This window comes from Mirounga leonina, unplaced genomic scaffold, assembly GCF_011800145.1.
Source record: "Mirounga leonina isolate KUSES-001 unplaced genomic scaffold, KU_Mleo_1.0 Mir_454, whole genome shotgun sequence".
In the NCBI taxonomy this organism is placed as follows: Eukaryota; Metazoa; Chordata; class Mammalia; order Carnivora; family Phocidae; genus Mirounga; species Mirounga leonina.
This window is the reverse complement of record NW_023270763.1, coordinates 14,813,183-14,840,918: the sequence shown is the minus strand read 5'-3', so window position 1 is coordinate 14,840,918 and position 27,736 is coordinate 14,813,183. Positions and strand designations below refer to the sequence as shown.

Here is a 27,736-nt window from a genome sequence, read left to right as displayed (position 1 = left end):
AAGCCCACTTTTGTCTTTTCCACAGTGGAGCAGCACCTGCACACCCCACTTTTTAGGCTTCGCCTTTTGAAATTGCCTCCAGGTTCGACATTTGAGGCCAGATCTATTCATATCTCACTCCAAAAAAATGGGGTGTGCGGTCCGTTGAGAACCCTTTACAAGCAGCAGTGGGTCTTTAAAACTAGAAGAAAGGGCATAGTTTAGTACTTTTTAAAGCTTTTCTTATGGAGCACACAAAACAAAGCAAAATTCATAATTCCACATGAAGTATTTCAACTTCTCTTGCTTCCAAATGCTATATCCAAAGGAAGGTACGATTTTGTATATTTTCCTGCGTTAGCATTATCTTCCCGATAATTTTATCATTACCACATGCAGCGGTGTGTTATTTTTATTAGAGTTGATTTTTTATAGATTTCTTAGCTGGGTTCTTGAAAATGAAGATTGGTTTTCTCTTATTTTTTATGCTTAAAATCAGGATGAGCAGCTTTATATATGTAGCTTTAAGTGAAATTACATGTATGTATCATTTTAAATTTAGATCCTTCTTTGGATACATGGGACTTCTCATCACCTTTAATGTCATTATGGATGAACAGGTTTTACGTCTATTTGGGCTTTGCCTTTGGCATTAGCCTTTGGATTTGTTTCCAGATTGTCATCAGGAAGCAGGTAAGTGGAATTATTTTTTATAGGAGAGTGTTAAGATACTAGATTTATAGAGAGGTTAGAGTGCAGATTTTCTAAGGTTTTCAGAAAAGCTAAAAGGAACTTTCAGTCACTTTTATGTTTGGTCTCTAGACATTTTCTTTTAAATGCCTAAAGAATTTATTCTCGGTTTTTAGAGACTAAGTTATTATGGGCTACGTTATTTATGTTTTCTTTGATGGGCTGTGGATGTCTCCCTCTTAAGATACAGGAAGATTTTGTAATGAAAAATTAAACTTGTAAAAAACAATCGTATTAGCATCTTCAAAGGGCAGTTATCTTCTCTTTTCTTACCACTAACTAAAGATCAGTAAATGAGTTCCTACTGTTATTCCACTAAAGCACATTGTGGATGAATGTATGTATAGTTTTGTCCTGGAGGAAGTAGGGATCTTTATAGTCTTAAGAAATCTGGGTCCAGGGGCGCTGGGTGGCTCAGTCGTTAAGCGTCTGCCTTCGGCTCAGGTCATGGTCCCAGGGTCCTGGGATCGAGCCCCGCATCGGGCTCCCTGCTCGGCGGGAAGCCTGCTTCTCCCTCTCCCACTCCCCCTGCTTGTGTTCCGTCTCTCACTGTGTCTCTCTCTGTCAAATAAATAAATAAAATCTTAAAAAAAAAAAAAATCTGGGTCCAGCCTTTAACGTACCTAATTATACCAAGGGGGTTAATATTTGAAGAGTACACCGGAAGAATTAAGAGAATAGTAAAATAGGTCAGTATCTGTACTGGTTTTCGTCCCAGTTGAAGATGGGAAAAGATTCAAACTTGATGGATTTTGTGCAGTTGTTTATCTTCAAGGACAAGAACTCACAGAAATCTGTTCCAAAAGCAACTGGGGATTTGATGACAAATGGTTATATCCCTCTTCAAAAGAAGGAAGTCTTTGTGTCTGGAGTGAAAATTTTCTATGGTTCCCAGACTGGAACAGCAAAGGTAAGAACTTTATGTGATACTTTTCCTTGGGTTTCCTGATCTTTTAGAAGATCCCTTAAAAGTGTCCACTCACAGTGAATGGAATTGGTCTTCTGATTTTTTTTTCATCTTCTTTTTTCCCTTTCCCAGCTTACATTTTTCCTCTCTGGGGTGGTGGGTGGGTTTTTATTCCTTGTGCCCAATTCCAGCTAATTGGTGGTATCTGATGGTCACTGTCATGAAGGATCTTTGTTCTGGAGCTTGCTTCTGCCTCAGCGGAATGGAGAGTTCTAAGCCCGTTATTGATGGTGGTTGTAGAAGTAGGGGTGAGTGAAAAGAGAATGTCAGCAATAGTGTCCATTGTGGGTCCTGACTTTCACAACTTCACACATCTACTTTATAAAACGTGTTTTGATTTAGTAGTGTTAAAAGTGTTAACAATAGACATTGAATACTGTTTAAAGTAGACATATGCTGCAGATGTATATGCTGCTGGCTACTTTGTTATGAAGGTCACAGCTATTTAGTGCTTTCTAGGAAAAGATTCTAAGGTGAACATGGAAATGAAGTTTAAAAAAAATCAAGGTCGTTATTTTTGTATAGTACTAAACAGGGTTGTACTGCCCTCTTGTGGATATTTTGTAGAATAATATTTCATAGTTTTTCAGATCCGTGGTGCTTTTGCTCCACTTCATAGTTGAAGGTCACTTGATACTAAGTTCAACTGTAAGCAACAGAGGTGGGAAACCGGAAGAAATGTAAAAAAGGCATCTGAGCAGCCAAAACAAAGTCCTTTTATGTTATTTATAAAAGATCTCATTCATAGCCTCTCTCATGTGTGTTTTTAATTTTTTCTAAAAGATCAAATCAACACTTGCAGATTGTAACAAATCCAGGCATGAGGAGGGTTCATAATGAAAAGTACTCTCTAGTGAACCTCTTTTTAACTATTTCTTATTTTTGGTTCCTCTGATGGCTATAATTTTAACGTGTGTGTGCTGTATTTCTAGATTATTAACGTTAATTATAAGTTACTGACTCCTTGTATTAATTGACACATTACTCAAATCTCAGTGGCTTTATTGTTGGCCACCTCTTTGTTAGTATGGGTTAGATGACTCTCCTTAAAGCTGTGCCATTTGAATTTCCTTATTTTGCTTTCACACTGAATGGATTCATATTTGGCTGGGTAAGGGAGATTAGTTTTTCCTTACAACTTTGAAGGTGTCACTTCACTGTCAGAGCTAGTCTCCTCATTCCTTTGTAGATGACTTGATTTTTTTGTTTCTGGAAGCTTTTAGAATCATTTCTTTGTCCTTGATGTTTGGAACTTTTTTTTTTTTAAGGTTTTATTCAGTTACTTGACAGCACAAGCAGGGGGAGAGGGAGAAGCAGGCTCTCTGCTGAGCAAGGAGCCTGATGTGGGACTCAATCCCAGGACCCTGAGATCATGACCTGAGCCGAAGGCAGATGCTTAACCAACTGAGCCACCTAGGTGCCCTTATGTTGGGAACTTTTTTGAGATGGTGTCTGGATTGGTTCTTTTTTTAGCTGTTGTGCTGGACACTTGGGCTCTTTTGAACATTTGTGAGCATTTCTGCTGATTTCTTGGGCAATTTTTTTCCCTTTCCATTTTCTCTTTTTTTCTTCCTGGGACTCTTGTTAGTTGGATGTTAGAGCTTTTGGATGGCTTCTTTGTCTTCAATCCATCCTCTCTTTTTGTAACTTTGTCTTTCTATTCTGGATTGTGGGATTTCAATTCTAAACCTTCTTTTTTGAATGTTTTATTTTGGCTATTATGTTTTTAGTTGCAAAAACATCACTTTTTTCAGTTTTTATATTATTTTGTTAGTTATTTAAGAATATATCTTAGTAGGGGCACCTAGGTGGCTCAGTCGGTTAAGCGTCTGCCTTTGGCTCAGGTCATGATCGCAGGGTCCTGGGATCAAGTCCTGCATTGGGCTCCCTTGCTTAGCAGGGAGCCTGCTTCTCTCTCTCTCTCTGCCTCTCCCCCGGCTTGTGCTCTCTCTCTCTCTCTCTCAAATAAATAACATCTTAAAAAAAAAAAAGAATATATCTCACTGAATTTGTTTTTCTGTTCCCTGATTTATCTGCTTTCTCACTTTTTCTGTTGCTACTATTTCTCCTTCCTGCTGATTGTTCTTATATTTTTAGTGATCCATGGTTTTCTATTAATATTTAGGACCGAATGATGGGGTAGCTATTGTGGATTTTCTCTGTTACTGTGTGCACAGATTTGTGTTCTCTAATTATAAATTTTCTGTGCTCGATGGGTCAGGGCATGCCATGTTACCTATTGACCCCATATCTCCCTCTAACTACCACCTCATTTTTTTCCTTTCCTTTCCTTTCTTTCTTTTTCTTCTTTCTTTCTTTTTTTAGAATAAAGCTTGAACGTGTCTGTGCCACTCTCCAAATCTCCAGTTTCCCTACTTCTGTTTTCCTTGGGCCACTCTTGTGTGGCTTGCATGCCCCGAGTGTTCCCAGTGACTTCCATGTTGCTAATTAATTCTCACTCTTCATCTTCCTTGACACTGTTCTCTAGGTCATGCTCCTACTCGGCCAAGGCTAGACTTCCTCACTGTCATTTGCAGATTTCTCCTCATCTTCTTGGCCTCGAAAGATTGAGTGTCCCAAGGCACAGTCCTTGTCTTTATTTGCACTCACTCTAAGGGATCTTGTTATCTAGAGCAATTTGGCAAACTTTATCTATAAAGGGCAAGGTATTTTATTTTATATACTGTGTTTTTAGGTGTGTAGTTTTTGTGAGCCATACAGTCTTGTCACAGCTACTTAGCTCTGCGGCTGTGGTGTGGAAGTAGCCACAGACCATGGGTAAATAAGTGGCATGACTGGGTCCCAGGAACTTTTTTTTTTTTTTTTTTTTAAGATTTTGTGAGAGAGACAATGAGAGACAGAGAGCATGAGAGGGAGGAGGGTCAGAGGGAGAAGCAGACTCCCTGCCGAGCAGGGAGCCCGATGCGGGACTCGATCCCGGGACTCCAGGATCATGACCTGAGCCGAAGGCAGTCGCTCAACCAACTGAGCCACCCAGGCGCCCCGGGTCCCAGGAACTTTTATGTACCGAAACAAATGGAGGGCTGGATTTGACCCACGGGCCTTGGTTTGTGTTCAGTGGTGGCCTCCCAATATGTTTTTAATCTGAACTGTTCCCCTCAACTCCAGACTCTCATATCCAGTGGCCTGTCGTAGATCTTCATGTGATGTCTGGTAGGCATCTCAAAATTAGTACGCTCCAACTGAACTCCCGTTTTTTTTGCCTAGACCTTTTCCACTTAGAATCTTTACCATTTCAGTAAATGGCAACTTTATCTTTCCAGTTGCCTAGTTAAAAAAAAAAGAAACCCTTTGAATTCTCTCTTTTTCCTACTACCCCCATGCCATTTTTAGCAAATGCTGTTTGTTCTACTTTCAAAATGGATCCAGGTGCCAGTCACTTCTCTGCACCCTGGCTCACGGCACCCTCTGCTTTTGTCTGGATCACAGCAGTCACCTCACTGCCGATCAGTCCCCTTCATTCAGCGCTGCTCGGCCCGTCCTCTGGCTTCAGTGTCCTCTCAGCTCAGGAGCCACAGGGACTTGGAAAACTTAAGTGAAATCACGTTCCCTTCAGCTTAAAAACCCAGCAATGACCTCCTCATTCACTTAGAGTAAATCACAGTGACCTCACAGTGGCCAGGAGGCCTTCACGTCTGGTTCTCCACTATCTCTTTTACCTCTCGTCCTTGGTCCCCACGTCTCCAGTCTTTTTAAATTTTTAAATTTTTTTATTTATTTGTCAGAGAGAGAGCACAAGCAGAGAGAGCTGCAGGCAGAGGCAGAGGGAGAAGCAGGCTCCCCACTGAGCAGGGACCCCCGATGTGGGGCTCAATCCCAGGACCCCGGGATCATGACCTGAGCCGAAGGCAGACGCTTAACCGACTGAGCCACCCAGGCGCCCCCCCACGTCTCCAGTCTTACTAACCTTGCCAAACCTGCTCCCTCCTTTGGGCCTTTTCACTTACATGTTGTCCTGCTTGGGGTAGCCTCATGGCTTGTCTCGCATGTCCTTCAGGTTTGGCTCAAGTCTATCTTTGAGGCCTCTTATACCAAATACTTGTCATTTTTCCACACCGGCTCTCCAGTTGTGACATGAACTACCCAGAGTTTTTGTCAGACTCCTCAGGTATAAGGACCCAGTCTGCACGACTGTCTCTGCTTCAGACGCCAGTCACTAGTCCCAGGGGCCACTTGTGCTTGTGACCAGACCAGCTATAAACTCGATACCACAGTCCTCTCCTTAGGTTCGATCATTTCCTAGAAGGATTCGCAGAATCAGGAAATTGCCCAACTAACTATGCTTCCTAGTTTATTAGAAAGGATACAAGGCAGGAGCGCCTGGGTGGCTTAGTCGTTGAGCGTCTGCCTTCGGCTCAGGTCATGATCCCGGGGTCCTGGGATCGAGCCCTGCGTCGGGCTCCCTGCTCAGCGGGGAGCCTGCTTCTCCCTCTCCCACTCCCCCTGCCTGTGTTCCCTCTCTCGCTGTGTTTCTCTCTGTCAAATAGATAAAATCTTTAAAAAAAAAAAAAAAGAAAGGATACAAGGCAGAAATAGACAAATGGCAGACACGCATAGGGCAAGGTCTGGTGGTGAGGGGTGGAGGGGTGGCTCGGAGCTTCCGTGCCCTCTCTCTACCCACCACTTCCTCAGCACATCAGTGTGTTCACCAAACCAGAAACGCTGAGTCCTGTCATTTAGGGGTTTTAGTGGACATTTTAAATCATTGGCCATGGATGATTGAACTCACTGGGAGCAATGGTGCTGAAAGTTCTAAACCTTTAATCACATAATTGGTTTTGTGGTGACCGTCCCCCATCTTGAAGCTACCTGGGGCCCACCTCCCCATGAGTTATTTCATTAGCTTACCAAAGTCGGTAAGTTCCAAGGGTTTTAGAAGCTTTGTGCCAGGAACTAGGGAGAAAGACTAAATATTTATTTATTTTTTAATCTTATGCACCTGTCCTGACCCTCCCTGTTTAAGATAAAACTGTCCCCAGACCTATCCCTACCTGTGTTCTTACCCCTTATCCTGATTTATTTTCTTCCATAGCACATCATCTGATTAACTATGTCTTCTCATTTCCACGTTTGCTCTGTCTCTGCCCATTAGAACATAAGCTCCTGAAGCAGAGACTGTGTGTGTCTTGTTCACTGTTGTGTAATATTGCCCAGAACTGAGACTGGCCTAGTAGATGCCCAGTAAAATAATAGATGCTTGGTAGGCTTAGCTTTCATCCTGGGAGATGGGGAACCAAGTGTAAGACTACTAAGCGAAAAGTAGGAGGACGTTTTTCAGAGTGCCTAGAAGTTAGCCATGGGGCTAGAAGTGTTAGCTTTCCCCAAACATTTGGTTCATTTTGTCTGGAGAAGAGCCTAGTGGGTGTTTTGTCTGGGGGTAAAGGGCAGATGCTGCCCAGACTTGGTGTGCACTTGTCCTGTATACAGATTGTCTGCTGATTGGTTCTTCTCTGCCCCAGGTTTCCCTCACAGCTTCACTGTAGTGGCTGCTTCTGCGCCCAGAACCTCTCTAGGGTTTTGTCAGGCATATGGACTCTCCCCTAGGGCTTTTCCTCCCCGTCAACCTGCTTCTGTTTGCTTTCTGTCTTCCAGAAATGTGTCGCATTTCTCATATATCACATTCTCTTCCCTCTTCAGTATTTCTTATCACCTATATGTTTATTCTAGTGGGGCAAGGCAGCTGGAATGTCAAAAAGCCAATTTAAATGTGGTCCCGCATACGTACTTACAGAGTGAGAACGGCACAGTTGAATGATTGATCTCTATAAAGATGCTTGAGAAAATGGAAGAAGTGGGAATAGGTATTTGTGTTTATGATGATAAGTGTCAGTCAGTGAAAAAGTTTTCCATGATAAATGCTTTATTCCTTTGCCAACAAGAGTAAATGAAGACTGTGTTTTGCTTATTTAGCTTATTGAAGACTTTGTGATTTTTTTTTTTTTTCCTATTAGGGATTTGCAACAAGTCTTGCTGAAGCAGTTACCTCCCTAGATCTCCCTGTGGCTGTTATTAATCTGAAAGAATATGATCCAGATGATCATCTAGTAGAGGAGGTTGGTAACTATGTTATTTTTTTCTTCAGTCCAAACTCTCAAATGTAATTGACCTCCTGCATTCTGGGATAAATAGAATCTTCAGAATAAATTTGATTTTCATGCTAAGGAGTTTTCAGTTGGTTGCGTTTTCAGTGTCAGTCAGAGGTGTTGAATATGTGGTGTGGGACCTGCCCCTCCGGTGTGTAGTCTTTCCTGCGGCGGGGGTAAGGGTGGGAAAGGTTGGGTGGTTTGAAGTTCCCTCCTCCCTCCTGCTACGGATCTCATAATCAAGGAAGGGTGATGGATGGCAGTGTGCTGAGCCTGTGAACCATGTATGAGCTGACTGAGAGGTCAGGAGCCACTTGGGTAGCAGAGAGAATATGGGTTTTGGAGTTAGAGAAATCTCTCACTGCCTGTGTGACCTCTGTGCATTACTTAAGATCTACATGGGTTTAATTTCTTCAGAGAAATCCCTCTCCTTCTAGCTATACTCAGGGGAGTTTGCCTTATAGTGGGGTTCTCAGGGTGTGGTCCTTGAACTTACAATATCAGCATCTCCTGGGAACTTGTTAGAAAGGTGCTCCAGATGATTCTGAAGCACATAGAGCAGGGGTTAACGAATTTCTTTTGTAAAGGGCCAGATAGTGAATATTAGCTTTGTGTGGTCATAGGCAACATGTAAATGAACGAGTGTGGCTGTGTTTCAATAACACCTTGTTTAAAAAAACAAAACAAAACAGGCAGTGAGCTGGACTGGGCCTGTGGAACATAGTTTGCCAGCCCCTTCTTAGTGGATAACCCAGCTGTAACTGTCCATTTCTTTCTCCCAAAAGAGAATAGTGGAGTGCAAATGAGTGTACTTGAATCTGCTCAGAATTACTTGTGAAAAATTATTAGCAACCTTTGAGTCTTTATTATTAATAATGGATTGCTTATAACTTATCTCATGACTTAGAATTTTTTTTATTTTTTATTTTTTTAATTTTTATTTTATTTATTTATTTTTAAAGATTTTATTTATTTATTTGAGAGAGAGAGAATGAGAGAGAGAGAACACATGAGAGGGGATAGGGTCAGAGGACGAAGCAGACTCCCTGCCGAGCAGGGAGCCCGATGCGGGACTCGATCCCGGGACTCCAGGATCATGACCTGAGCCGAAGGTAGTCGCTTAACCAACCGAGTCACCCAGGCGCCCCGAATTTTTTTTTTAAGATTTTATTTATTTATTTGATAGAGACACAGCAAGAGAGGGAATACAAGTAGGGGGAGTGAGAGAGGGAGAAGCAGGCTTCCCACTGAGCAGGGAGCCCGATGTGGGGCTTGATCCCAGGACTCTGGGATCATGACCTGAGCCGAAGGTAGACGTTCAACGACTGAGCCACCCAGGAGCCCCTATGACTTAGAATTTTTAAGGTGCATTCAAGCAGATGGAATACCATGGCTAGCAGGTCCGGGGGGTATTTTCTTTCCTCTTGTAGACAGTGGTACCAAGTGTTAATAAATTGTTACTTTACATTTAAAAAGTTTTGTTGTTTTAGTTTTTTAGGTAATTTTAAAGCTCTCTTTCTGTGTTTCTTCCTGACTGATTTGGATTTTGTTTCCAATATGACAGTTGGAAATGATAGGAACTTACTGCTTGAGAATTGGAATGGAGTACATAGTTAGGGGCACCTGGGGGTATATTGGCAGGAGCCAGAGACTGGGTTTTCTCCCCATTCAAGGTGTCCTTGCTCTGTTTTCTTTTACTTTTGAAAATGAATAACGTTTTGAAAGCACCTTTGTTGTCTGAGGTTAGTACTGATGTGGATGTCAGCATTTTATTTTATTTTTTTTTAAGATTTTTAAAATTTATTTGACAGATAGAAACAGCGAGAGAGGGAACACAAGCAGGGGGAGTGGGAGAGGGAGAAGCAGACTCCCCGTGGAGCAGGGAGCCCTATGCGGGGCTCCATCCCAGGACCCTGGGATCATGACCTGAGCCGAAGGCAGACGCTTAACGACTGAGCCACCCAGGCACCCGATGTCAGCATTTTAAAAAGGGATTTTCTTTACTGATAAGTTGTTCTTGAATATTCTGAAATAATTACTTTCTCGGTTAGGTTACCAGTAAGAACGTTTGTGCCTTCGTGGTTGCTACATACACTGAAGGTCGACCCCCTGAAAGTGCAGAGTGGTTCTGCAAATGGCTGGAGGAAGCATCCAGTGATTTTCGATTTGGCAAAACTTACCTGAAGGGTATGAGGTACGCTGTATTTGGCCTGGGAAATTCTGCCTATGCGAGCCACTTCAACAAGGTAGGTATGTGTTGAATTATAGGGATAAATTCTCTATTAAAATTAAAAAAAATTCACACACACACCCATTCACATGTGTATGTGAAGTAGTCCCCGAACTTTGGTGTTTAATAATAAACTTCTTGTGTTATTTATTTATTTATTTGAGAGAGAGAGACATAGCAAGAGAGGGAACACAAGCAGGGGGAGTGGGAGAGGGAGAAGCAGGCTTCCCGCGGAGCAGGGAGCCCGATGCGGGGCTGGATCCCCGGACCCTGGGATCATGACCTGAGCCGAAGGCAGACGCCCAACGACTGAGCCACCCAGGCGCCCCTGTGTTACTCTTTATAGTGGGGAATTGCTGCACACATGTTTCCAAGCTTGGGGTATAGCAGGTTCTCAAGTAAATTTTTATTGAATAAAATCCTTATACCTCCTATTGTCTAGTGTCATAGTGATCTGGATTCATGGCCATCGCGTCCAGTCTGCTGTCCCCAGGCAGGACCTTGTGGATGAAAGATCACTGATTCTGGACTTTCTCAGCCGCCTGTTCTGTTGTTGAACAGCCTTTATGGCTCAAACTAACAGTTGAGCTCCTTGTCTTTTAATCATTAATTTTTAAAGGGAAATAGAAGAAAAACATTCACTGCCTTTTGTGTAATAAAACATTGTTTTGTTTTCCTAGATCTTTTTTCTAAATGAAGTTAACTTGGCTCCTTTTGCATTCTGTTCTCTGTACTTTAAATAATAAAAATACAGAGCCTCTCTGTTTCTTGTGGTTTTAAACATTTACTAGAACTTTTGTATATGTACCTCTTCCCAAAATGGGCCCAGCCTGGCTCAGCTGTCTTTGGTAGAATGTGTATAAAGGTGAAAGTGGAGATCTTTCCATAAGATTTTCACTCAGTAGTTACATCAAGATGTGTATTTCTGCCCATATTTTCAAAGGAAGTAGACCCAAAAAATGGTACAATTCAGATATGTAAATGTTTTGTTTAATGCCTTGCCACTCAGAAAGCCTATTAAGTTTTTGAACTCTTCATTGTGCTTCTTGGTAATCCCTGTGCCTCAGCTTAACTGCTTCTTGCAGTACATTAAAGTTCGGAATTGATGAAGTCTGAGTCTTGCCGAATGGGCTGCATTTGCCCTTTGTTATTAAAATGGGCTTTGCTACGTTTTGGAACAAATTTATTTTGCTAATGAGTTATGTTATTCTGACCACAACTTAGAATAGTAGTTTTCAAAGTCTTTTTTAGGTAGTAATCCTTACCTTAGTAAAAGGGTTTGTCCCCTTGTTTAAAGAGTCTTTTGCAGGATCTTATCCGATGTAACCAATGTAGTGTTTGCAGGTTGCAGCTGGGCCTGGAGGGCCCGTTTAGGCCAAGTTCCCTCTTCCCAGCAGCAGCCAGTGATGGGGTCCCAGAGGAACTTGGGCCTTTTGCAGAGCAACCTCCCAGCCTGTGATTTAGAGGATTGTGTCTTAGCGCCTCTGTCTTCGTCTTGCAGGTTGGCAAGAATGTCGATAAGTGGCTCTGGATGCTTGGTGCTCATCGTGTGGCGACTAGAGGGGAGGGGGACTGTGACGTGGCTAAGAGCAAACATGGCAGCATCGAAGCAGACTTCAGAGCCTGGAAGACCAAGTTCCTTGCCCGGCTGCAGACACTTCAGAAAGGAGAGAAAAAGCCCTGTGATGGCAACTGCAAGAGAGGCCAGTGCGAGTCGTCTGCGGTATGGAGCCCCTGTGTTCGGGTCTCGCTGCTTTCCTCCTGTGTGTGGGGATGCTGGACCTTAACCTCTGCCCCGAGAAACGCCTTCCCTGGCTTCTGGTTAGAAGGAAGATCTGTGGCTCCCGTGGGGGCGTTTTAGATTGCGTGCGGCCTTCCGAGTGAAGCCAGCGTGGGCAGCATACTTTCCTGTTTCCCTGCTTTAATGGTTGCGTTGCCAGGGTAGCAGACTTCTCCCGTAGTTGGAGGGTTGGAGGCAGAGGCCTGAGGTTACGTATGTCCTGTCTCCATATCCCCTAACCATGTCTTCCTCCTGACCTCTCTTACTGAACGACTCCTTATTAATTAGACTGGAAGGCTGCCCGTCATCTTAGATTCCTCTCTTTTTGTCCCTCACAGTCTTTTTTTTTTTTTTTAATTCTTAAATTTTTATTTTTAAGCATTTTATTTATTTATTTGAGAGAGAGAGACAGAGAGAGCAAGCAAGCAGGGGGAGAGGCAGAGGGAGAGGGAGAAGCAGGCTCCCCGCTGAGCAGGGAGCCTGATGCGGGGCTCAATCCCAGGGCTCTGAAATCATGACCTGAGCTAGAGGCAGATGCCCAACCATCTGAGCCACCCAGGTGCCCCTGTCCCTCACATTCTAAACATGTCTCTTTGGTCCTTGTTCAGGGACCCTCGTTCCTTGGAAGCTCATGTCACCCGACCGTTTCATCACTGCTTGTCTTCACGGCTGTCCGTCATCCTTTGGTCACCTGCTCACTTGTGTCATTCAGGAACCACTGTAATTGCTGACTCACTTTCTCTTCACCCTTGTTTCTGTTGTTACTTTTTGGGGCAAAGCCATCCGTGCAGGTGATTAATCCAGTGTCCCGGTCTGCCAGGTGCCTGGCCTTCATACCGCCAACAGCCATTGTCTTCGCTGACCTTGGCCTCTCACTTCCACGGTCACTTCTGAAATTTTATGTTTCCGTGACCTTGACTGATCTCTCTCAGGTGTCCTGCTTTAAAATTCTTTTGGTCCCATACCTTTTTCATTGGATAGTGAAAACTGATTACTTCACTTCTGTCCTTACCCAGTTTAGTTTTTATACTCATTCTTTTATAAACAATCTTCAATTGCCTTGCCTTCCAGTCCCTTTTCTAACCCAAATGGTCAAACCCCAAGCCAGGTTGAAACCTACCATTTGCCTTCCCATTTGCCTGCTGCTTGCTCTTTGACCCTGGATTCCTCACCACAGGCTCAGGTGTGCACTCAGGCGTGCCCAGCAGTGTCCAGCGTTCTTGTGTAAGTTCCCTTTCTCGCTCTCCAAGATCACTATTGAATACTCTTTCTCCCTGCTCCTTCCTCCAGCTATCTTAGGAAGCTGCCAGAGATCTTGTATAGTGTCCTCCACCCCATCTACACATCCTCTCCATCTTTTATGCCGCAGGAGACCTCGGGTCTGAGTCCTGTCAAAGCCACTCTGCATGCTCTGGAATCAGGGGCTTTGTCTCTGTTTTCTGTGTCTCTCTCTCGGCCTTGTTAGTCTCTTCACCTCCACTAGATTGTTCTCTAAACTTATAAACATGCCTTGAAATCATCCTGTTCAAAGGAACAGGAAAAGCAAGTAAGAAACAAATGTTTCTTTTATTCTGTATGTTTCAGCTGCGGCTTCATTTTTCTGTTCTCTTTTCTAGGTAGTCTTTTTGCTGTGCTTATCTCCCCTCCCATTGGCCCTTAATATTTTTTTACACTGTTTAAAAAAATTGAGGTAAAATTCATGTACGTCTGATTAACGGTTGTAAAGGATACAACCCAGTGGTGGTCAGTACACTCACAGTTCTGTGCAAGCACTGCTTATTTCAGAGTGCCCCTTTTATATGTGTTGGTACACTTGTTCATTTTTCAGACTGGTCACTTTCCAGCTGATCTGTGTTCATGTTTGCTGGTTTTTCTGCCTGCTCAAATCTACTGAAACCCTCTAGTGAAATTTTTAGTTCGGTTCTTAGACTTTTCAGATCAAGAATTTCTTTGTTTCCTTTCTCTAATTTCTGTCTCTGTGTTGATGTTCTCAGTTTGTTGGGACATTGTTCTCCTGGTTTCCTTCAGCTCTTGGAGCATATTTAAGACCATTGACTTGAAGTCTTTATCTAGTAGGTCTTTATCTAGTAGGTCTGTGTTTCCTCAGGGATGGTTTCAGTTGATTTCTTTTTTATTTTTATTTTTTTAAAATATTTTTATTTATTTATTTGATAGAGAGAGAGAGTACAAGTAGGCAGAGAGGCAGGCAGAGGGAGAGGGAGAAGCAGGCTCCCCACTGAGCAGGGAGCCCGATGCGGGACTTGATCCCAGGACTCTGGGATGATGACCTGAGCCGAAGGCAGCCGCTTAACCGACTGAGCCACCCAGGCGCCCCCTCAGTTGATTTCTCACAACTGAAATAGGCCAGAAGTGAAGTAAGCAGTTTTCGCTATCCAATGATAGGCCTATCATGACCTGAGCCTAAGGCAGATGCTCAACCGACTGAGTCATCCAGGTGCCCCAAGTTTCCTTTTTCTTGATTCAGTGTTTACTTGGTTCTTGTAAACCTTTGTCAGAACTCTGGGAATTAGAGTTCAATCTGTTGGTTTTTACTTAAGTTTTGGTTGTTTCTATGGGAGAACGGGCCCTTTGAGTTACCTACTCTGCCATTTTTGCTGATATCAGCCTCGGGTCTTAACGTTTAAACAAACTTAAGTAAAAAAAAAATTTTTTTTTAAATCAAAAGTAACACTTGTACATTTAAACCCTCAAATAGTGCTTCTAGGCTTATAATTAAAAACTGTACTTTCTTGCCTTATTCTAATTCTTATTTGGCCAGGGCAGTCATTCTCAATTCTAGCTTTTTCATCAGAGATTTACCTCTATATTCCTAACTAATAGGCCCTTCTTGCTATTTCTTGATTTTTAAAACACTTCAGAATCTCTGTCTCTGTCTCACATAGACACACACACACAGTATCACTTCTTCTCCCATTTTCTTGGTACAGTTGTATCACACCTTCTGGCCAGACCCCGGCTTGTTGTGTCATAATTGTGACCGTGTACGTGCTCTGGTCTGTCCTGTGTTCTGTGGTATCCCGTGTTCATTCCTACACATGTATTTCCCTTAGACAGCGGCTACATCTGCTTTGATTTCTCTGTAACTATCACTAATTGATTCCAAAATTCTAGTGGAACTGAAAATTATTTTTCAGTGTTCTGTAGTTTTTATCGATTTCCTGGAGGCTTCTCAGGAGTCCTTTCTCCTCCACGTCCTTGGAGGCGTGGCTGCTCTCCAAGACTTGGTGTGGCTGAAGTCCTGCCTTTGACTGGCTTCCCGGGTTGGATTCCCTGATTCTGGCATCTTCGGTCTTCTTATTTCTTGGTTGGCTCTTCTTTTTGGAGCGCATTCTCCAGTAGGTCTCTGAGAAGGGGTGTTTTGGAAGTAAACTTCCAGAATTTTTGTATCTGCATGTCTTTATCCTGCCTTCATAGTTGATTGATGCTTCCCTGAGTAAAGTTCTAGCTTGGAGCAATTTTTATTTTTTTTTTCCCAGAAAATTGACCACATTGATCCCCTGTCTTCTAGTTAGAGTATTGCTTTTGGGAACTTCAGTTTAACTCGATACTGAATTTGTATTATAAGATCCTCTTCTGCCCCTCCCAGAAACTTTAGAAACTTTGAATAAAATCCCTCTATCTATTCTTTGCTCTGTTTTTTCCCCCAAATTTTCTGCCTATCTTTCTGCTTTCTCCTCTCACACAGAACATTTATTTCTAATTTATCTGTACATGAGAAATGCAGCCTCATGGGGTCCCAGCTTTGACTTCGGTCTTCTGAGACTTCTGAGACTTTAGTCTCTCCTCCCAGTATTGTCTCCTTGACTTAGCCTGCTCTTCCCTGGTCCTATGCAGCTGTCAGTTAGGTTCTCCAGAGTTCAGCAGGTACTCTCAGCTCCATCTCTCGCTTATCTCTTAGGATTCCCTTTTTAGTTCATATTTGTCCTCTTTGAATTAGTAATATGTTTGCCAACTCAGTGATACATTTAAAATTATGCTATTAAAATATTCTGTTATTCAGTGATATTTTCCATAGGAGGGGTATTCAGTATCCTCTGCCCTGCAGCTGGGAGCAGAAATCCCAGGTCATGCTCACCCACTCTGGTTTGGCTCTCTGCCCCACAGTGCTGCTCTTTCCTAGGTCCCAGGACATCGTGTTGTCAAGCCCCATGGACATTTCTCTGTCTTCATTTTACGTGCCCTCTCAATAGTACTCGATACCACTCCTTCTTTGAATCACTCTCTTCTCTTGACTTTCACGACACTATTCTCATGGTTTTCTTCCTTTTTCACTTGGGATCATCCATCCTTAACTAACCTCTACATGGTGGAAAGATTCAGGGCTTGGTGAGAGGTTCTTTTCTTTGTTGATACTTTTTTCCTGGATGGGCTTATCTAGTTTCATGGCCTTAAGTTCTGTCTATATGCTAGTCATTCCCAGGTTTATATTTCCAGCTCTGAAGTTTATCCTGAATTTTGTTCTCTTCTGTGCATCCTCTTTAAAATCTCTGCTTGGATGTCTCAGGCATCTCATGCTTTACAAATTCAAAATGGAGCTTTTCATTTCCACTCTCTTGGTCTGTTTCTCCCCAAATCTTTCTCATCTCAGTAAACAGCACCACCATCTCAGTTACTTAAAAAAGAAACTTGAGGGGCGCCTGGGTGGCTCAGTTGTTAAGTGTCTGCCTTCGGCTCAGGTCATGATCCCAGGGTCCTGGGATCGAGCCCCGCATTGGGCTCCCTGCTCAGCGGGAAGCCTGGTTCTCCCTCTCCCACTTCCCCTGCTTGTGTTCCCTCTCTCACTGTATCTGTCGCTGTCAAATGAATAAATAAAACCTTAAAAAAAAAAATTATTAAAAAAAAGAAGAAACTTGAGAGCCATGCTTAATTCCTTCCTTTTCCTTATTGCTGCATTTAGTTCCTCACTAAACCTGGTTGGCTCTGTGTCTCAAACAGAGGTCAGGAAACTTTTTCTGTTGGGTCAGTTGGTACATATTCCATCTTTGTGGGTCATATGGTTTCTGTTGCAACTATTAATTCTGCCACTGTATCACGAAAGTAGCTACAGATGATCTGCCAGTGATGGTTGCCTTTAGATTTGGCCTGAGGCTGGCTGCACTTGGCTTGTGGGCCATAGTTTGCTGACCTCTAGCCTGAAATATCTCAAGTCTATCCAGTGAACTCACAATTTGGGAGGTTTGCTACTTTGAACAATGTGTTTCTGAAACATTGATGTTCCAGGAGGAAGAGCCCTTTGAGAGCACCAGTGAGGAAGAGTCTGGTACTGAAGACCATCAGAATCTAAATTCTGTTGTTGATGTTGAGGACCTTGGCAAAATTATGAATTATGTGAAGAAAGAAAAGGTACTGTAACTGGGAAGGAGTGGACTTGGATCCTGCAGTTAGCTAACATCTCTTGCATTCTGTATTGGTGTGTGGTCCACCTGAGCTCATTAGGCAGTCTTATTTCTTTGCCTCCATCTTGAGAGTGTTATATTTCTTTGCCATTTTTTAACAATTTGTTAAAAATTTTAGTTTAAATTCTTTTAGAGAGAGAGAGTGCGAGCAGGGGAGGCGGGAGAGGATGGGCAGAGAGAGATAGGATCTCAAGCAGGCTCCACACCCAGGGCAGAATCTCAGGACCCTGAGATCATGACCTGAGCCTAAATCAAGAGTTGGATGCTTAACTAGCTGCTGCCCCACTTCTTTGCCATTTTTACGTGAGCTTCGATAGGATATGATAGGCAGATTTTAGGGCAAGAACTGAGGAAAGGGTAGATGGTTAGATGGGCTTCATTCAGTATTGTGGCTGAAGAGGTGGGATGAAGAGACTGAGTGTGTTGAGATTCCAAGTGGAGCTCTCTTAAAGTTGCTTCCTGTCATATAGACTGAATGGTGTTGGGCTTAGGGACAGCTCCTTGGTTTGTAGGTGCTGAGATCAGCATAGGAGGCTCTAGGAATCTAGGAGATGTTAGTTTGGGTTGTCATTGTCACTGCAAGATGGGTGTGAGAATGTATAGTGTGGTAGGATTTTACACAGATTCCAGTGATCTGAAATTAAAATAGTCTAATATACACAATAGCATAAAAGTATATAGACTCAATTTATGTATGAGTTTTGGGAAATGAGAATATCCTACTAAAAATGTACCAAGTGCATAAGTTTTAGAAACAAAAGAAGTAAAACTATGGAAGAATCCAAGAAAATCAATGATAAAATTAACACAAACTCAAATGAAATCAGTAAGGTAGCAGGATATAGTAATATATTTCCAAACAATAACCAGTTAGAGGCCATAGTGGAAGAGAAGACCCCCCTCTACAGCAGCTATATAAAAGATAAATAAGTATGTAGAAATAAATTTAAAAAGAAATATCCTGAAATCTCTGTGATGAAAACTGAAAACATTCCTGAAAGATCTAAAAATGTCTTGAACAGACATACCTCTTGTTTTTAGATATGGTGACTCAGTGTTCTAAAGATGCCGATTCTCTTTAATACATAAATCTGATAAAATCCCATTAAAAATTTCAATAACTTTTTTTTTTTCCCCTGGAGCCACACTCATTGATTCATATGGAAAAATAAACATGCGAGAATGGTTAGGAAAGCCTTGATACAGTAATAAGAAAGACTAGTCCTACTAGATATTAAAACTTACTATAAGGCATCTGTAATTAAAAGTGTTTTGGCTCCTTTTGAGACAGATTGATGCAACAGAGTAAAATTTCAGGAATAGACCCAAAAACATATGGGAATTTTGTATATAATAAATGTGGTATCTCTTTTCCCTGGGGGGGGGGAAATATACTTTTAAGATAGGTGATGTTGGCAACTAGATAGCTACCTGTGAAAATTTAAAATTGGCTTTGCCAATTTGTCAGAATAAACTCCACTGGCTCAGAGATCTCAATGTTGAAAAAAATTTATAAATAACAGAGTTAGATGCATTATTTTATATCTTGGAGAAAGGTGTTCTGTATGATTCAAAATCTAGAAGCAGTAAAAGATTGAATTTACCAATGGTTTTTAAAAAAGATTTGTGTGGTTATAAGCATATCAAAAGACAAATGATGAAGAGGGGGAAATATTTGCCCCTTATATAAAGAAGGAGTTAATTTTTCCACTCTACAAATTGCTCTTATAAGTTGAAAGAAAAAAGACCTAAGACCTAATGGAAAAAATTGTCCAAAATACCTAACTAAGTAGGCAAGTCTCTAAAAAAACTCTACAAATAGACTTTAAGCATATGAAAAAATGCTCAAATTTACTCATAATGAAGGACATGCACATTAAAACTACCCTGACATTTCTCACCTACCAAAATAGCAAAAGTTCAAAAACTGGACAGCATGCATAGCTGGTGAAGCTCTGGGAAAACAGGTACTCACACCTTGCTGATGGGAGTCCAGAATGGTGTAACCTGTGTGGAGGGGCTTTTGGCAGTCTACCAAATTCTTGTGCATTTACCCATGATCCAGCAGGCCCAGTTGTGTGAATTTGCCTCGAAGGTACATCTTTACAAATACAAAACAGCAAACACACGAGGTTATGCTAAAAGCATACGTAGCAAACAACTGCCAGATATTGGTTGAAAAAAGCATGATATATCCACACTATATACATATTGCTGTGCAGCTGTGAAAAATAATAAGGTACACGTGTAGGGGTGCTTGGGCGGCTCAGTCAGTTAAGCATCTGAGTCTTGATCTCAGCTCAGGTCTTGATCTCGGTTGTAAGTTTGAACCCTGCCTTGGGCTCCATACTGGGCATGGAGCCTACTTAAAAAAAAAAAAAAAAAAAAAAAATGGATCCATGTGTGTTAATGTGATTTTCATGTGGTGTTGGATTTCATTTGGGAATTGACCTGAACATAAGATTTTTTTAAAAAAATGTGTTTAGGGCGCCTGGGTGGCTCAGTTGGTTAAGCGACTGCCTTCGGCTCAGGTCATGATCCTGGAGTCCCGGGATCGAGTCCCACATCGGGCTCCCTGCTCGGCAGGGAGTCTGCTTCTCCCTCTGACCCTCCTCCCTCTCGTGCTCTCTGTCTCTCATTCTCTCTGTCTCAAATAAATAAATAAAAAAAATCTTAAAAAAAAAAAAAATAAATAAAAAAATGTGTTTATTGTCATGGCACATTTGCAAATTTATAATTTGAGTGTGTATGTGTGTATAAATAGTATTTTGTAGCTGTGTTTACAGAAAGAACCTTTCATGTTCTTTTTTTTTTTTTTAAGATTTATTTATTTATTTGAGAGAGAGAGAGCATGAGCAGGAGGGGCAGAGGGAGGGGGGAGAGAATCTCAAGTAGACTCTATGCTGGGTGTGGAGCCTGACATGGGGCTGACACGGGGTTCGCTTGATTTCATGATGGTGGGATCACGACCTAGGCCGAAACCAAGAGTTGGACGCTTAACCGACCATGCCACCCAGGTGCCCCAGAACCTTTCATGTTCTGACGCCAGCTAACACCCAGTTCAGTTCAAATGACCTGCTGTTCAGTTCAGTTTCGATACTACCTGGAGTTAGCCTCAGACTCTGCACGTTTAGGTTATAGTCTTGCACAAGACTGCCTCCACTTCAGATGGCAGCTCTAAGTTGGGGGCCACCTGCACTTCTGAGCAACTGGTTATAAATTTGGGGGTCTCATGATCCCCTCTGTTTTGATAACTTGCTAGAATGACCCAGAACTCACTGAAAGCACTCTACTCACAGTAGACAGTTTTAAAGGATACAAATTAGAAACAACCAGTGGAAAAGACACATAGGGCAAGGTCTGAGAGCAGAAGGGTGGGGAGGAGACTCAAGAGTTTATGTAAATCGAGGCTCATCATCCCCTCCCACCACACCGACTGTTCACTAACGAGGAAGCTCTGTTGAGCTTGAACATCCAGAACTTCTATTGGGATTTCATTGCATAGGAATGGCTGATTAGATCATTGGCTATGTGACTGAACTCATTCTCCAGCTGACCTCCCTCCCTGTTTCTTTCCCTGGAGATCCAGCTGGCCCAAAGTTGCATTGAATGGTTGGTCTTTCTGATGACCAGCCCCCATCCTGAAGCTATTTAGGGGCCCCACCTGAGTCACCTCATTTGCATAACAATGACCCTTCTGGCACTTAGAAAATGCCAAGGTTTTTTGAAGTTCCCTGCCAGGAACTGGGGACAAAGAACAGATGTATGCTTTGTGATGCCACCGGCCTAGAAACAAAGGTAGTGAGCACTCAGATCTTGTTTTGTGAATATCATTCTTCACTTAAAGGAACCAGGGCTTCTTAGAGAAATGACTGCTTCCAGGTTTGAGGAAGGGAGAGTAACAGATGGGACATCTTGTTGGGCAAGTAGATACTCAGTGACTGATGGAGATATGTCAAAAGGACATAGGAACCAGCTTGAAGAATTTCCCACAGGCCAAATTTGGGACAATTTGAGCATGAAAAATGAACATAATGATTATATAATGAACGTAATGGATTCTGTTATATCAAATTAAAAAAAAAATCAATCCTTGTGCTACTCAACAAAGAGGAGGCACAAGAGAAAGTCTTTATAGAAGGTTTTCAGATAATAAATATAGAAGGCGTGATCGAATTAGAAAATCACTTTTTTTTCAATCCCCAGTGTAATAATTGATTTAAGCAAGCATTGGGTGAAATGCCTTTGGGGAACACATAGTCACATAGTCTCAAAATATCATCCCAGAAACTAACCCACGTAGACGTGCCAAAAATAAATAAATCAGTGGGGGGAACATACCCTTTAAGATGTTTTGCTATTTACAATATCATCTGGGATGATATTTTGAGCTGAATTCAGCTTCATCATATGTATTAAAACGGCCTTGTGTCCCTCCTGATATGATGGGTATAGTAAGATGTATACAACATCATCTATATAGTTCTGTGTCAAAAATGTTTAGCCTGAATCTAATCATGGGGAAACAATCAGATAAATCCAGAATGTGGGACAGTCTTGGAGACAACTGGCTAGGCTCTAAAAAGAGTCAATGTCTGGGGGGTGCCTGGGTGACTCAGTTGGTTAAGCGACTGCCTTCGGCTCAGGTCATGATCCTGGAGTACCGGGATCGAGTCCCGCATCGGGCTCCCTGCTCGGCAGGGGGTCTGCTTCTCCCTCTGACCCTGCCCCCTCTCATATGCTCTCTCTCTCTCTCTCTCTCAAATAAATAAAAATCTTAAAAAAAAAAAATAAAAAGAGTCAACGTCTGGGGCAGCCGGCTGGCTCAGTTTGTAGAGCATGCGACTCTTAATCCTAGGCTCATGAGTTGAAGCCCCATGTTGGGTGTGGAGCCTACTTAAAATTAAAAAAAAAAAAAAAAATTAATGAAAATAAATAAATATATATTTTAAGAGATTTTATTTATTTATTTGACAGAAGGAGAACAAGCAGGGGGAGTGGCAGAGGGAGAGGGAGAAGCAGGCTCCCCGCTGAGCAGGGAGCCTGACGCAGGGCTTGATCTCAGGACCCTGAGATCATGACCTGAGCCGAAGGCAGGCGCTTAACAGACTGAGCCACCCAGGTGCCCCCAAAAATAAATAAAAAGAGTCAGCATCATAAACAATAACAAGACATGGAGGGGGACAGTTCTAAGGTTTAAAAAGACTAATGAAACATAATCAAGTGCATTGTATAATTTTTGATCTTGAAGAGAAAAGGCCGTTGTCTGGACACTTGAGGGTATTTGAAATGGATTTTTTAGTAGATAATATTGGATCTTCGTTAATTTCCTTTGCTGTAATAATGGTATTGTAGTTCTACAGTTCTGTCTTGCCTTTTTAGGAGATGAATTCTGCAGTTTAAGGGTGAAGTGTCACTGTGTCTACCACATGCAAGTGGTTCCTTCACACACACACGTGTATTTTATAGGTGTGTGTGTGGGGGTGTGTGTGCGTACACGGATTGATAGATAGGTAATGATCAAGCAAGAGTGGTGCATCTAGGTAGAGAGACTGTGAGTCTTCATTGTACCTTTCAGCTTTTCTGAGGATTTGAAATAGAAAATATGGGAGGAACTGCTTTCTCCCCATGCTCCCAAAACAAAACAAGAAAAACCTAGTATCAACTGAATAATAAACTATTTATGATATTGCCATATGAGGATATCTCCCATTTTCTGATAGGACCAGTTTTGAATTATATAAGGTCTTAAGAGCTTATTTCATCCATAAAACATGAGGAGGGTGGTTTTATGATTTTATGCAGGGTGGTCCCATACTATAACAAATGGTAATTGAAGGAAACAAATTTAACGATTAATTTTGCCTAAACTTTTTTCACTACAAATTAACGTACCTATAATAATATATTTAGGAAATAGAGAAAGGGCAAAAATCTACCAATAATTCTGTCTCCCCAGAAAAATCATTAGTCTTTGGAATGTTTATTTTAATTTTGTTTCATATGCACCTAAACCTCTATTATAAAAATATATATTTTTAAAGATTTTATTAATTTATTTGAGAGGCAGAGAGAAGGAGAGAGAGCTCGAGTGGGGGAGGGTCAGAGTGAGAGGGAGAAGCAGACACCTCACTGAGCAGGGAGGCTCAATCCCAGGACCCTGGGATCATGACCTGAGCTGAAGGTAGACACTTAACTGACTGAGCCACCCAGGCGCCCCTAAAAAATCTTTATCATATTCTCAGGTAGTCTTTGCAACCTCATTTAAAAACCTTACAGAAAGGGGTGCCTGGGTGGCTCAGGAGGTTAAGTATCTGCCTCTTGATTTTGGCTTAGGTCATGATCTCAGGGTTGTGAGATTGAGCCTCGAGCCCAACATGGAGCCTGCTTAAGATTTTATCTCTCCCTCTCCCCCCTCTTCTCTCCCTCTCTTAAGGAAAAAAAAAACAACTTACAGAAAAGTCTTTTTTTTTTTTTCTCTCCCAGAAAAGTCTTTTAAAAGTATAAACTGGTATAGCTTAACTTTTGGGAAGTTATCATAAAGGCTGTCCTATTTTGAGTTTTACTGTCCCTTTCAGCCTGCACAGAAGGGGAGAACTGGCAGATTCCATGACTTTTCTGGTCATTTTTGGTTACAGGCACTTTAAGACACAAAGTCCTAATTTGGTGGTAGAATGCCCAATCCTATGTGGTAAGTGCTAAGTCATACTAAAGAAACTCAGTCAGAGTTTCTAATTTAATTCAGAGGTGAAATTCCTCCCCTCTTGTCTACTTTCTGGTCTGTTCTGCTAGCTGCTGTTTTGGATCTGCTTAGGGCCTGGGGAATGGATGGAGAGGCAGGAGAGAGAGACGTAGAAAGTTCTCACGTGGCACTGGCATAACATGCCTCGGTGCTCTCTCCCCTCGTTGGGTTTAAAGTTGACTCTTCTTCCAGGCAGCCCTGTCATTGCTTCTTTGGAGACATTGTCCATGGCGTCTCCTGACCTGGTTCCTTGCACTGACCAGGTGTACTCTGATGGTGGCATACTCCTTCCTCTGAGCCCCGTGGCTCTGCCTTTGTCTCTTTGAGTTCTGCCATCTGTTCTCTCTAGTTCCCAGTTGGTCTGCATCTAAGACCTCCCCTCACCTGCACCCCTCTCCGCTCCCACGGGAACACCCCTGAGTTCTTTATTCTGGGAGGACAGGCTGATTCCTACCCAGCGGCAGTGCTCACTTGCTGAGGAAACTAGTCAGTCCTTCGGTGTCTGGATTTCCTGGGCAGGAGTCCTGCACTGATTAGTGATGCCCTCTGAGTGCAGGGGATACACAGCAGCTTCTTTGAGGGGCCCCATTGGAGCCTCTCTCCTGGGACTGGAGGTGAGAGGTAGGCACCTACCCCCCAGCCTCTCTCCATTTGAGGCAAGGGGTGTGGATCTCAAAATATCTTACCAACATTCTCCAAAGAAGTTTTCAAAAATCCTCTGTCCTTACCTCCATGTGCTCTACCCTTTCACATCCTGGATGTGAGGGAGGCATTTAAAAAAAATTTTTTTTTTTTTAAGATTTTATTTATTTATTTGACAGAGAGAGACAGTGAGAGAGGGAACACAAGCAGGGGGAGTGGTAGAGGGAGAAGCAGGCTTCCCGCTGAGCAGGGAGCCCAATGCGGGGCTCGATCCCAGGATCCTGGGATCATGACCTGAGCCGAAGGCAGACACCCAACGACTGAGCCACCCACGCGCCCCTAAAAAATTTTTTTTTTAATTTAAATTCTATTTAGTTAACATATAGTGTATTGTTATTTTCAGGGGTAGAACTTAGTGATTATCAGTCACATATAACACCCAGTGCTCATTACATCAAGTGCCCATCACCCAGTTACTCCATCCAGAGTTGGCTGGTTCTCAGATAGTCCCTTTGAAAATATGTAACTTGGTCTGCCCCTTCTTCTGGAGTTGCATTTAATACCCTGTTTACATGTGTTTAAAAAATCCAAAGAATACGGCTCCCTGTCCCTATTCTTCCCAAATCTCCTTTTCATAGGAAGCCACAGTTTACAGTTGGGCAATATTCTTCCAAGTGTTTTACTGCCTTTACAAACACACCTGCATTTTGGTCTGACTTTGTGTCTCTGGCTACACAGATGGGATCTTTTTGTACTCCCAGGTCTACAGACTGTTCTTTTTCCTCTAACATGACAGCTTTCCAGTGCTGTCAGAGAGCTCTCCCCACTTCATTTTAATGTTTGTGTAGTGGTCCGGGACTGTGTCCCATAATGTAGTTGGCTCCTGTTGATTAACGTTTATGTGTTTGAATACTCTTGCTCTTATATTTTTTGCAGCTGGTATAAATTTATCTCAAGAATAAGTTCATAAAATTGAAATTTCTGGATCAAAGGGGATTTTGTAGTTTTGATAGATATTTCCAAATTGCCCTATAAAAAATTGAAGTCATTTTTATTTATTATAGGAGAGAGGTGAGATTTCTCTATATCTTTGCCAACCCTCTTGTATTATCAGTCTCTTAAGTCTTGCCAGCCTGACAGGTGAAAAATAATAACCTGATTTTAATTTGTATTTCTTTCATTTTGAGTCAGATTGAACATGTTTTCTTTTCCTGTGAACCATCTCTTTCTGTCCACCTGGTATTAGATAAACTACAAGGTCTGAGGGCATAGTCCCCATGACTACTTTCGATTCTGACACCAATTGCAAGTTTTGGGGGAGGGGGCTCCTGAAAACCATCCTCATGTTTGATAATTTGCTGGAAAGACTCACAGAACTCCCTGAAAGCTGTTATCCTCATGGTTGTGGTTTGTTGCTGGGAAAGGGTACAGAAAATTGGCCAAAGGAAGAGATGCGTAGAACAGAGTCTAGGAGGCATTCATTCATTCTCCTCAGGATGTGTTGCCCTCTCAGCATTGATATGTGATGGTAAACGTGGGTATTGCCAACCCGGGAGGCTTATCTGAGCTTCTTTGTCCAGTTTATATTGGGGCTTCAATATGTAGCCATGACTGATGGACTGCCCATGTGATTGAACTCTTGTCTCCTGCACCCCACCCCTTCCAGTCTAGTGCGGTCTGAGGGGCCCACCATGAATAACAGACACTGCTTTCACTCAAGACATTCCAAGAGTTTAGACGTTACTTTCCAGGAACTGGGGGCAAAGGCCAGACTTCCCTTCAGGCAAGGCCAAATTTTTTACTACATGCTGTCCTGTATCCATTTTTATATTGGGTCATTTGGCTTCTTTTGTAAAGCTTATAACCAAAAAAATTCTTGGTTGAGTGTAGAACTCTAAGCTATAATATCTAAAATTATTTTCTCGATTTAAAATTGCTGTCCATCTTTCCTGTTGTTGCAGCATTTTTGTTACTTATTTTTAAATACGTGCATGTGTTGCTGTTGTTTCTGTCATTTTTAGTAGCTTTGTATTTCAGAAGCCCTGGCAGAGGAGCTGTTAAGAATGACAAGTGTGTGGAATGTGGGTTCAGGGTTTGGCCCAGCCAGTGTGTAACTCAGTGATCTGAGGGCACAGTTCAACCCTCCCCAGCCTTAATCCCCTTGTCTGAGGAACAGGGGCCGCGCCCTCTGCCTTCCTCACAGGTGTGAGTCAGATGAGAACACGTACCTGACGATGCCTCATAATCTCAACCTGACACTTGTCAAAATGGGAAGTAAGTTTGCTCAGACATTTTAAACTTTATACATTTTTCTACAGCTGGCCGGCCAGTCTGTTTCAGGTTTTCTGCTGTTACAATTAGCTCTGGTCTGAGACCTTTTTTACTTTAAAGAATGTATTAATATTATCTTAGGTTATATTTTCCCCACATTGGTACACTGAGTCGAAGCAAATGTATAATTTTATGACTCTTTTTTTTTTTTTTTTAAAGATTTTATTTATTTTTTGACAGAGAGAGACATAGCGAGAGCAGGAACACAAGCAGGGGGAGCGGGAGAGGGAGAAGCAGGCCTCCCGCTGAGCAGGGAGCCCGATGCGGGGCTCGATCCCAGGACCCTGGGATCATGACCTGAGCCGAAGGCAGACGCTTAACAACTGAGCCACCCAGGCGCCCTAACTTTATGACTCTTAATGAAGAATCTGAGTAATTTTTCAGTGGCGAAACTGGCTTAAAACAGGATAGATTTCAGTGCACGGGTAGATACCTGATTTAGATAGATTTCTGGATTTTTCCATAAGGTTAAGAGGAAATATTTAAACTTTATTTGTAGTGAGTGAAGAGTTTGGAATAATTTTTTCTCCAGCTTTATTGAGGTATGATTGATAAATAAAAATTGTATATGTTTACATTGTACACTGATTTTTTTAAGGTATGTTATATGATGATATGTATACATTGTGAAATGATGATCACAGTCAAGTTAACAAATCCATCACCTCACATAGTTACCTCATGTGTGTGTGTGTGTGTGTATGTATTGAGAACACTTAAGATCTAATTTCAGCAAATTCCGAGTGTATGGTTGGAATAATTTGTGGGTTCGTTTTTTCTTTGCGTTTCATCTT

General features: G+C 42.2%; 1 protein-coding gene across 3 annotated transcripts in view; it reads left to right on the top strand.

The window, feature by feature from the left end:
* Nucleotides 1–27,736, top strand: part of LOC117999523 (S-adenosyl-L-methionine-dependent tRNA 4-demethylwyosine synthase TYW1) — a 206,348-nt gene that overhangs the window by 497 nt on the left and 178,115 nt on the right. For 2 of the 3 annotated variants that reach the window (XM_034988724.1, XM_034988722.1), the window contains exons 2-7: nucleotides 542–672; nucleotides 1,490–1,639; nucleotides 7,669–7,770; nucleotides 9,852–10,046; nucleotides 11,532–11,753; nucleotides 17,052–17,174. In XM_034988724.1, the coding sequence (XP_034844615.1) occupies nucleotides 542–672; nucleotides 1,490–1,639; nucleotides 7,669–7,770; nucleotides 9,852–10,046; nucleotides 11,532–11,753; nucleotides 17,052–17,174 (923 nt within the window). The remainder of the gene's footprint in view (nucleotides 1–541; nucleotides 673–1,489; nucleotides 1,640–7,668; nucleotides 7,771–9,851; nucleotides 10,047–11,531; nucleotides 11,754–17,051; nucleotides 17,175–27,736) is intronic. The other variant, XM_034988723.1, reaches the window with a different exon arrangement.